This window comes from Balaenoptera acutorostrata, chromosome 1 (genome assembly GCF_949987535.1).
Source record: "Balaenoptera acutorostrata chromosome 1, mBalAcu1.1, whole genome shotgun sequence".
Lineage (NCBI taxonomy): Eukaryota > Metazoa > Chordata > Mammalia > Artiodactyla > Balaenopteridae > Balaenoptera > Balaenoptera acutorostrata.
This window is the reverse complement of record NC_080064.1, coordinates 95169204-95181216: the sequence shown is the minus strand read 5'-3', so window position 1 is coordinate 95181216 and position 12013 is coordinate 95169204. Positions and strand designations below refer to the sequence as shown.

The window sequence follows — 12013 nt, the reverse complement described above, 5'->3', positions numbered from 1 at the left end:
CTGCTTGAAGTTCTGCTAAATCCAGAGATTATCCAATATGAGTGTTATTTCTAGGCTACCAAAGAGTTGGTGTTGAGGGATCAGAGATTGTAGCCACTCCTTTTTACTTCTTAGGTTTTGTATTCCTGTATTAGGAGACAGCATATCCTGAGTGTCCCTCTTAATATCTGACTTGTAATGTACCAACTCGAGTCATGTATGTGTGTGCACATGAACACGTGAGTGTGTGCATGTATGCATGTGTGTAAGAAAAAGCGAAAATGACAGGAGAATCATAACAGTGCTAGAAGTCCTGTATTTGTCTTAAATTTCCACAAAAGCAGAGGACTTCCAGGGCAAACAACTAGGTAAGAGAGTTGAAAATCTTATCATATGAGAAATGGAGCTGATAATGTTAACCTGGACAAGGAAGAAAACTGGGACTGATACAGTGTCTTAAGACTTAAAAAGAAAAAGTGGTTGGAAATTAGGAGACACTCAGTATTGATGTTAAGAAATAAGTTTTATAACAATTAAAACTGTCCAATAATTGACAAGTCTGCCTTATGAAAAAAAGCCTAAAAATAAAATTATTTTTGAACACTTATTTTGTGATAGGTGTTATGCTAAACACATCGCATGCATTAGCTTATTCACTTCTCTCAAAATCCTTATGAGGTAAGAACTGTTATTATCCTCACAATACAGATGGGAAGCCAAGTGTTAGAGAGGTTAATATTGATACTTTACTTTTCCAAGGTCACTGAGCTAGTGAATGGACAAGCTGGTATTTGATTCTGGAACCTGTGTATGAAACCACTTAATTGCCTACTTCCATCCTTGGACATTTGCAAGCAGTCTGATGTGGTGGAGATTTCTTTAAAGGGGTTCTTTCCATTGAAAGACTGGACCATTGCAGATTATCTTAAAATCTTCAATCTAGCTTCTGCCATATTGAGGATTGAAACGTTGAATTCAACCTCCTTGGCCATTGTGTCTATCTGTCACCTTCATATTTTAACAGAAATGGGGAAGAGTCTAGAGAAGGCCAAGAAAAACTAAGGGATGGATAGACAATAGAATCCACATGGACAATTGAAAGAGGTTGCATTATATTAGGGCTAGGTAAGTCATTTCCTTGGAGAATATAACAAGAAATCCATTCCAGTGAAAAAGCTTGGCTGGCACAAGAAGGTCTTTCCAGTGAAAATGTCTTGAAATAAGCAAGACTTTGAAGCACAGTTATGGGTAGAAAAAAACCGTGTCGTGTTAGAATAGAAGCCAATGCCTTCAACAGCAGTCTCTCCCAGCTGCCTTTCTAGAAGCCCTGACAAGTTGGCTTGCCCTGAGGACGAGCCAGAATGCCACCAAGTGTTTGTAAACATTGTTCTTTTCTATCCTGTCCCACTAAAGGAGCAGCAGACATCAAAAATGAAATCTGAGTCATTTTCACTTGAGGAAACCTTTAAACTAAATTTGACAACTGTGGTGATAGGAATTCTAGCTAGTCACGGGGTATGGCAACAAATAACCTCCTGAGATTCCTCCTGAATTCACGAATCTATGGCTCTCAACAATTGAGGAAAGCCCACGGAGTCTCTGTTAATAAAATCGCCTTTAAAAAAAATCATCATTTCTGCTCAACAGAACTTTATGTATTAATTTTAGGAGCTAGGCTGTCAATTTTTTCTTTAACACAGAAAGAAACGGAATACCTTTACAAAGAGGGATGTTTTTTTTTTAACCTTTGACGGATTTTTTTTCCTGCTTCATAGAAATTTTAACATAATTTCATGCCCCCATTCTTTATAGCCTGTTACTCGGTCCATTACTTTTACATTTAACTTGATAAGGTCCTGGTTCCTGGCTATGAGTTTTTGGGGTTTGGTTTCTCACAGCTGCTGCTTTGAAGTGCCTGATAACATTCTCAGCCTTACACGGAGCTGGTGGCTTTTCAAGGTCTCATTCTCTCACTGCTCACTTTCCTGCTATTTCTGTTACTTCTCACTTGAATGGGTGTATTCTCAACCTCACCCTTCTCTACTTTTAAAAGAGGTCAAACCTTGGGCTTTTGTGAGTGGCTAATTGGTCCATGCATGGAATTGGGCAATTTATTCTGGAAGTAATTACTTGTCTCCTTGAGCGTGTCAGAACGTGTTTTCCTAGGGATGTTCAGGGATTTCAGAGGGGCACCCACATGAGCGGTAACGGGGCATCTCTCATGCTTCCTGTGAACACAGATAATGCCTGTGCTCTTTTCACATGCACACAAACATCACTTTTCTTACTGTGGTCCCTACAGGCCTACAGTCACGCTCTTTATCGAAAGGCAGCCTCTCCGAACAGGATACACGCCAGGCATGACATCAACTGCTGGCATTTGGGAAAAGCCCACCGTTTCACTGAGCAAAGTCAGGCTGTAGCTAAATTTGGAGAGGGAAACATCTTCTAGACAAAGCATCTCTTAGGTTACCCAGTATGAGAAATGGGATTGTAAACATTTAGAGAATTTCTGGAAGTAGTTTATGGTTAAAATTAAGTCAGGGTTGGGAGTTTTGAACTCTGTTATTTTAATAGGAAATTAATTTGGGGAAGGAAAAAAAGCAGCTCCTGTTTCATCCACTTAGAAAAAATTTCTCCTGTGGTTTCTATCATTTCCCAACACATTGATGTGAATGTTGGAAGACTGAATTTAACAGATGATCCAAGTGCTAAAATGTGCTTACAAGTGACAAAATAGGGATGAAAGCTTTAGCTGCATTTTGAAGAGGAATGGGGCTACTGGTAAGAGGAGTGAAAGCACAATTGCAAGTGAAATTGAGAGGAACTCTCAGCTCATCGTGCACAAAATACAGTATTACCGAGCAAAAGTTACTCACAGGTATTTGCAGTGCCTTTGGGGATGGGGAGATACGAGCCTGGACTCCAAGGTCGGCCCTGATAATTCTTCTTGCATTTCCCACAGTCTGGACCTGTAGTGTTGTGCTCACATTCACAGGTCAATTTGCTGTTGTCATACACACACACAGTGGCATGGAGATTACATTTGCACCTAGGCAGAGGAGAGACAAGAGTTCATTGTTAAATCCAGTTGTCTTGGTGATCACTGAGGCTTTATCCATCTGTCTTCTAGGATTGCGGCTCTCACAGTTTGTAGTGCTTGAGCGCTACCTAAAGACTTAGTAAAATGTAGATTTGCAGGCCTGACCCTCAGAATCTTTTAAACAAGTGTCCTTGGGGGGTAGGGGTGGGGGAGGGATTATGATACAGCCTGACCTCATCCCACACTTTGAGGAATCCTAAAACCAGTCAGTCAGTTGAGTGGGGTCTGACGCTCCCCTAAGGCAACTGTGCTCTGAAATCAGGGGGTTCCCAACAGATATCCAAAATATTGCCACTAGTGAGAGGCTTTTCTGTGCTATTATCAAATCTACAATACATCTGGCTTTGAAGAGCAATGTCATCTTCTGTTTTTCCTTAAACCAGAAGGACAATTCTCATTTGTTTAAAAAGAAATATAACCATTGAGATAATTTGCTATTCAGGTTTATTTTATAGACCCCAAGAGGTTATAAACAGATGTTCTCATTCTGGGCTCTGAAATGACATTCCTCAGGCAGAAGAGCTTTTCCACGAAGGCCTCTAAGTAACCTGAATAATCCTCAGATTTCCTACTCACATAAAATAATCACAAAGGTCTCTCATAAATGGGTCAAAGGACTCAGGAAAAAAGATGCTTAGAATACTAGAAAATGAAAACCTATGTGTGGCAGGGGTTTGAGGTCATTAGCCAAGGCCTTCCCTTTGGTGCCCGTGAATAAAGCTGTAATATATGAGAGGCAACAATGGAATATGCAATTTCTACAAAAATACATTCCTGTATCTAAAGTCTCTGACTGTAAAACTGCAAAGGCCAACTTGATATCTGTTGAGGTAGGAGGTTATAAATTATAACATACAAAGTATGAGCCATATCCTCTGGAGAAATAAAGCCTAGGTCAACAGAATGTCCATGACCAGAGGGCAGAACAATGTACGTGGGAAGAGATGTGTCCACACAAAGGAAACAACCTGATACCCAGACCTGGAGATAAAGGGCCAAGATCTGTCAGGGTCAGAAACTGAAAGTGTGTGTGTGTGTGTGTGTGTGTGTGTGTGTGTGCATGTGTGTGTGTGCATTTTTAAACTAGTCTGGCCTTTTCTAGGAACTAGGACAAAAATACAGAAAGTCAAGTTTCATAAAAACGAAGAAATATAGTGCTTTACATTTGCTTTCTTTTTTGGCAGATGTCATGAATTGGGAAAAGTAACAATACTCTTTCTTAGGTAGGAAAATAAGATTCTTTAACAACTGCTGTTGGTCTCTATAATGTCTGTACGGTAACATCCAAATTTCTTTCTTGTGCACCAATGGTCTGTTTGGAACACTGACCCGTACTTATGGTGAGGAAACAAAGGAATGGCTAAGACTATTTCTGAGGGCTGCTGGGCTCTCTTCTAAGTAAAAGGTGTAGCCCCTAAAGCAATAGCCACCCACTCAAACCTCCCTGGGTAAGACCAAGCCTCAGCTTCCTCAGGGGTCGACTACACTTCATAGTACTTATAACTACACTCTGCCCTCTGTACAGTTGTAAATTATAATAAGCTGAAAGGCTACCATTTAAACAATACTTATTCAACATCAACACATAAACAGAGTCTTTAACATTCATACAATCTTTAAAAAAGAGAAAAAAATTCAGTTAAGTAAAATAGACAGTGTTTAATTATGAGCTAGGTCTTGTAAAAATCTCCTACATGCAGGGAGTTACTTGCGTTAAGCTGCTTATTAAAGAATCTTTCTCCTTCCTTCATTAGCACCTTTATTTATGGGTGTGTTTATAAATATGGAAGATGTTAGAAACTTAAGTGATAGAAGCACCAGCTTATACTGATTTAGCACCCTATCTGGTGTTTAAAAATTCCAAATGAGGAAATGAACAATGTGACCCCAAAGAATATGCTGGTTTCATGTGTGAAGACCAAGAATGCAAGTAGTAATTGTAAATTGGATTATATACCTTGTAGCTATTAATACTTTCATACTGGTAGTCAGTCTCTGAGTTATAGGCAATTTGTATTCTAAAGACTTTATATTTGCTGAGAAAATATTTTTCGAATAACAAAAGGAAGTGAAAGAAGAATAGATGAATATTTAGTCTTATTTTTCCCAGATTTCTTTCAATTAATGGTTTATTTTCACCTGTCCAAAGCTTTTTAATCATTCAAGGCTCAACTCAGTTCATTACTCTTTCCTAATATCTATCTTACCTACTGTAGACACCCTATCTCTCTAAGCTTCTGATTCCCTCAAGTTTCTGTGTGTTTGGTTTGGTTGGTTGTTACTTAAGGCTTTTTCTGCTTTTAGAATTTTTACTCATTGCATCTCTCTCATCTTAAGGAAGAAAAATATCTACTTTGTACCCTAGTCTTCTTTTCTCGCTACCACTTTAACACTCTCCTTCCCCTTCTTGAGTTTTCTACGCTTGCCATCTCCTTTTTGTCATCTCCCACACACTCACTGTTTCCAACTAACCACAACCTCTCTTGCCAAGGCCACCCATGACGTCCTTGGTGAAAATCTAATGGATTTCCTTCCTTGCTTTATCTATCTCCTTAGGGGATTTGACTCTGTGGGACCACTCCATTTCCCCTGACACACTCTCCCCACTGGATTCTCAAGGTCATTTTCAGAACCCTCTTCTGCTGTTCTCTTCATGTGCTGTTCTTTGGGTTCTGGATCAGCATAGTCAGCCTAAGTGACTCTCCTTGGGCACTCCTATCCAGGTTGTCCCTTCAATTTCCTCTGTGGTCCTCAACTACTTTTGAGTTACAGGCAATCTAAAGCAAATTTGCATCATTTTTTTCCCTAGAAAAAAGTAAAAACATGCAAAATAAACTCAAACATTTGGAACTATTTTAGGAGATTCAGATTCTCTGTTACCCATGGGAATCCACAGAACTCTCTCCTTCCATTATCACTAGGTGAAGATCATCTGCTCAACATGTGGATAAGTCCTGGTGCTGTAACATCCATCACGGATCTCTCTCCTGAACATGTCAAATCCAGCATATCCCAAACTGAATTATTTGGCTTCCCTCCCCCACCTACTCATCCTTCTGTGTTTTCTTTCTCAGTACATTGCATCACCTTCCAGTCAGCTGGTCAAGAATGACCACTCCCACTCCCGTTCCTACCACATCTAATTTGTCTTTACTCAGTCTCTCATGCAGTTCTGAAATTCCTCCTCCTCGATAACTCTCAAATACATACAGTTCTAGCCATTGCCACGTCCCTGTTGACATCATCATCTTTGATCTGGTTTATTACAATGGCTTCTATAGAGACCTTTCTGCCTCCTCTCATACTCTTCTTTAGCCCAATCTCATCACAATAGTCAAAATAATCATTTACACAAAAATACCTGGGTCACCTTGGCTTAGAACCATTGAAAAATTTCCCTTTATTCTCAGAATAGAGTCCAAGCTCTATAACATGGCCTACAAGTCCCTTTGAAATCGATCTCTTGTTCTTTCCCCATTTTTATTTGCACCACTACCAATTCTACAATTAGTTCTTCAAACTTTGCCTTTGGGTAATCTTTTAAGTTGTTCCTTATGCCTAGAACATAACTCTACCTCTTTTACCTGCATAATTTTTACCATTCAGATGTCAACTTGGAAATCTCAGTGTCTGGCTCCTAGGTGACATTCAAAAACCATCTGCTGATTAACTATCTGAATCCTTCTCTGACCCACCAGAATGCCTTTCCTATGGGCTCCTCTGACGTGAGGCAAGGCCAGCCACAGGATGAAGTCCACACTATCTTTGCTCTAGACTTTGGCTGTATTGTAATTGTTTATTCTTCTGTCACTCTCACTGGACTGTAAGCTCCTGGGAGCAGCAGTCATATTTGCCTTATTTATTGTAACATCCCTAGCATGGGTCAAGCTACTTGGCACATAATAAGTGTCTAAAAAATATCTGACAAATAAGTGACTAATAAACAACGAAGCTTCCTGAAAGCAGGGACTTCATGTGCCTGTTCTACTATGATGCATACAGCAATGGACTAAGAATAGAGAATTAATAGGCATTGTACTAAGTCAAACACCCCATGATGTGTGCTGAAAATTACCCTCACCACTGGTTTTCATAGCTAACCTTATATTGGGCAAAAGGAACTCTAAAATTGGTGAGACCTTGTAAACTCAATTTAATTTAATTTAAACTCCAGAGGATTTGCCAAATGTCTGAAAGCTAACACAAGAGCTATCCTAAAAAAATTCCTAAAAGACCCAGGAGAAGAACGCAACTTAGAGGAGAGCATTTGGGTAGCATAATTATTCTGGAATGTGCATCTTTTAGTTTCAACTCCTTCCTGGAAGGATGGCCACCTTGGTTCGGCTAAAGTTTGGCAGAGTGCTGCTTGCGTGCTGGCTACAGCTCTAACTTCTCCAGCAGTAAATCTGCTGACCTAGCTCAGCTCCTGGGCTGTCTTTCTTCAGTCATTGTGAAAACTGCTGTGCCGGGGCTGAGCTTGTGAAGGTGGGCGCTGAGGTACAACGACATTGGCCTGTATTTGGAAATGGCTCCCTTTCATTTTCCACAGCTCAGTTTATTCTCATCATCCCATTCCAATCAGACTCTGAAATCCTTTATTTAGAGCGTTTGCCAGAGTGGCTTTTCCTCCAACGGAAAAAAAATGTATTTCACAATGCTGGGAGATTGCTCTCAATTCCCGGTGTTATGAACTCCGGCCTTGTGATGGGGTGGAGGGCAGACTCCCGTGACATCCACTCATCTCTGACAGATTCATTATCCATTTCCTTGGCCATCCAGCTGCCACATTTGCCATCACATTAGGTGGGGGAGGAACTGTACAAGTGGAGACCTAACAGGATTCACTAGCGGTCACAGATCTGATGTTCTGGAGAGCTGAGCCTATTCACCGATTCTGTTTACACGTATAGAACTCACACCAAGACACTGCAGATAGAACTAATTGACTTGCTTGTACCTCAAAGATCCACTTGTGTGTAAGCGACAAATTGCACACACTGTCAAATAAGGGCATTGCTAAGACAGACCTTTAACAAAAAATAGTGAGCTCTATTCTGTGATGCAAACTTAATGAAAACCAGTGTGTTCTTGCTTTCAACCAGGTCTGCACTTCCTGTATTTTAGTGAGCAGCTGTCACAAGTCAATTTAATCTTGCTTGTAAAAAGGCTCCAACATTTAGATCTGTGCCACCTGCCAGTAGGTATGAAAAACCCATCTAGTCTGCCTGGTTTTTTTTTTTTAATAACTTAATATATTTATTCTGGGAAGCATGCTATCCACCAGAGTTTCCTGTGAGTTAGAGGTCTGTATATGTAGTCTATCAGTAGTGTTTCAAATAAAAGTACCAAGACAAAGAAGTTTAAAACTGACCCTTTGTGAAACAAAACTGGAAGGGAAATCAGGCTTGCTGCTTTTTGGCTACTTTTATGCCATAGGAGGATCTACCCTGAAGTGAATGAAGTTTAAGTATCAGGCGGCCCTTCCAAAACCTTGAGAAGGACCTTAACAATGTGTTCATATAGTCATATGATTTTATATTATTTTCACCAATAAGATATTATTATATTTTTTAATTAATGAAGGTTTTTCCTTAATAAGCCCCCTTCCCAAAGGGCATACATTTCAGGCACTACAAAACCTGGATCAGGTTTGCCTTCCTTGGATCAGCACTTGCTACACAAATACTTGTAGAAAACAAGTCAGCACAAATATCAGGCATTTGGAGATGTCTTTTTCAAAAGGTGACAAATTATAAAATGCCTCTCACATACTTTTTCTCCCTCTGCAGCCCCTTGACCTTTCTCTTTTCACTTTGACACATGAATTTTCGATTTCTACTTCAATACATTATTTGAAATGGGAGACTTGTGGCAAAATGACTTAGAGATTATGAGTTATGACACTGAATCAGACAGCCTGGGTTCAAATTCTGCCTCGGCCACTTATTTGTTGTGAAGCTATAAATGAGTGACTTAACAAAGAAATAAACAGAGCTAACCTTGACTAAATACTTCCAAGCACCTGGCATTGTGCTAAGTGCTTTTTGCATATTTCACGCATTATTTCATATAAACTACAAAATAGTTACATGGAATTAGCACTATTAATAATTATAGATGATGCATTTGAATACTGAGGGACTAAGAAATCCACGTCTCCCAGGCAGTATGAGCTGGAGCAGGGATTCGAACTACGGGCAGTTAGCCTTTAGAACTCAGCTCTTACCAATGCAGAAGTCATGCTGTCTTCCTAAGTATGGCCAGGCTTCAGCTGCCACAGGGACAATAAATGAATGTGTTTCAAAGAACAGTTTTGGGGACTGAATGAGATCATCCATGCATACACTTAGCATAATGTCTGACAGAAAGGTATTAATAAGTGTTAGTTTCAATTATTATTATTATTTCTACTGTCACTATTGTTACCGCTGCTACTGGAATGGGCTGTCTGCTTCATTCCATAAGCTTTAATTAATAACATATTCTATGGATAACACTGTGAGAGGTCTCATGCATTCAAAAAGAAGACAACGTAGAGTCCTAATCTCCAAGAACAAGCAATCTGTTGAGTAAAGGAGATGAAACATACATAGACTAACTACAGACCACCAAGACTGAATACTCTATTTAATCATGACAATATAGGAAATTAGGGTAGTAACACTGAGTTGTCTCTACATTGATAAGGATGTATTTGTACTAAACAGTCAGAGGTACAGCCCCTATCATTTAAGGCAGGTGGAAAAAAAAAATCAACACTTACCAAAGCCCACTATAGACCTGGAACTGAATAGATGCTTTATGTACGTTATTTCACCTCAGCCTCGTCACCACTTTGAGAAGGAGGAATAAGTATCTGTGATTTACAGATGTGGAAAGTGTGTCTGAGAGCAGTAAAGTAACTTGCTCAAAGAAACACGCTGCTGGTAAGTGGTAGCCAAGGGTCAATTCCAAAAGCTGGGCTCCTTCTAGGACATCACTTTATTTGAGGAAGAACAAAGCAAACTGGTTCAGAGGAGAAGTAGACCCATGGTCTAAATAGCGTATTAATACTAATTCTCTAACACTTGCTAGTCAAGGTGTGACCCATGGGCCAGTAGCTCTGGGATCACCTGAGGGCTTGTTAAAATCTCAGGCCTCCCCCAGGCTTTCTGAATAAGAAGCTGGATTTTAACCAGATCTCTAGGTGATTTATGTGCACAGTAAAGGTTGAAAAGGACTGCTGAGCTCACCAGTGGGTCAAAGTCCTGCTGAACAAGAAAACTAAAATCCTGGGGGTGATCCTTATGCACACCTTCTCCCTTCCACCATATTGTGTGGAAATCTCTGACCTAAACCTGACCAACACTAAGGCTCTAGCTGTACTCACAAACTGAATATATATATAGTATGATATATAATATTATATATAATATATAACTTATAATTCAATAATAAAATGACAAATAACCCAATTAGAGAATGGATGAAGGATCTAAATAGATACTTCTCCAAAGAAGATACGTGCATATGGCCAGTAAGTACAAGTAAGCACATAAAAAATGTTCAACATCATTAGTCATTAGAAAAAATACAAATTAATATCACAACGAGATACCACTTCACATCCACTAGGATGATTATAATTAAAAAAGACGGACAGCAGCAGATGTTGGCAATGATATGTAGAAACTGGAACCCTCATGTATGGTTGGTAGGAATGTAAAATTGGGCAGTCACTTTGGAAAACAGTCTGGTAGTTTCTCAAAAAGGTAAACATAAAGTTACGATATGACCCAACAATTTTATTCCTAGACATTTACCCAAAAGAATTGAAAACATGTCCACACGAAAACTTGTACACAAATGTTCATAGCAGCTTTATTCATAATAGCCAAAAAGTGGCAACAACCAAAATGTCTACCAACTGATGAATGAATAAAGAAGATGTAGATAACAATAGAAAAAACACAAAGTAATGAAGTACTGGTACATGCTACAACATGGATAAACCTTGAAAACATGCTAAATCAAGGAAGCCAGACACAAAAGGCCACATGATATACGTTTTCCTTTGTATGAAATACCCAGAATAGGCAAGTCTATACAGACAGAAAGCAGATGAGTGATTACCAGGAGCTGGGGAGAGGAGTGAATAGGGAGTGACTGCTAATGGACAGTCATTTTAGAGTGATGAAAATGTTCTGGAATTCGATAGTGATGATGGCTGCACAACTTTTTGAATATACTAACACCACTGAATTGTGCATTAAAGAAATGAAAAAATAAACTAAATGGAATAGGGCATTTACCCAAAAGAGATGACAGAAAACAGTGGATAAGAGTTTGGGCTCTGGGGTTATGTAGTATGGCGTTAGCAGGAACCTTAGGCAACTTCCTCAAGCTCAGTTTACTCCTCTGTAAAACAAGGATAGTAAAATACCTACCTTAGGGGTTGTTGGGAGGGTTGAATGATACACTGTGATAAGGCGGAAACTGCTAACTGATCTTTGTTTTTCCACACCAGAACAGTTTTAACTGGGCATATGGTCACAGGCATAAAGACTACATTTCCCAGCACTTCCTCTAGCTAAGTGTGGCCATGTGACTACATCCCAGCCAATGGCATGTTATCAGGAGTGGTGTCTGTGACACTCCTGTTGGGCCTGCACTCCTTTCCCATTTCTCATTTAGTTCCTGGAACATGCACAGGGTATTGAGTCACCTCAGACCACGTGGACTTCGGTAGTGGAACCAGGGCCCTCAGACAACCTCCCCTGCAGTCAGAGGAAGGTGGGTCAAGGTGGGTGTATGGAGCAGAGCCACCATCCCAGCTCTGGAGCACTGACCTCCCAAATGCAAGGAGAGAGAAATAAACTTCTGCTTTGTCTAAGGCACTGTTAATGTCAGTCTTTCTTACACACATCTGAAAGTATATCTGAAAACAGCACC

At 39.8% G+C, this 12013-nt stretch overlaps 1 protein-coding gene across 2 annotated transcripts in view; it reads right to left on the bottom strand.

The window, feature by feature from the left end:
• Positions 1 to 12013, bottom strand: part of NTNG1 (netrin G1) — a 334261-nt gene that overhangs the window by 86714 nt on the left and 235534 nt on the right. For both annotated transcript variants that reach the window (XM_057536007.1, XM_057536066.1), the window contains exon 4: positions 2859 to 3031. In XM_057536007.1, the coding sequence (XP_057391990.1) occupies positions 2859 to 3031 (173 nt within the window). The remainder of the gene's footprint in view (positions 1 to 2858; positions 3032 to 12013) is intronic.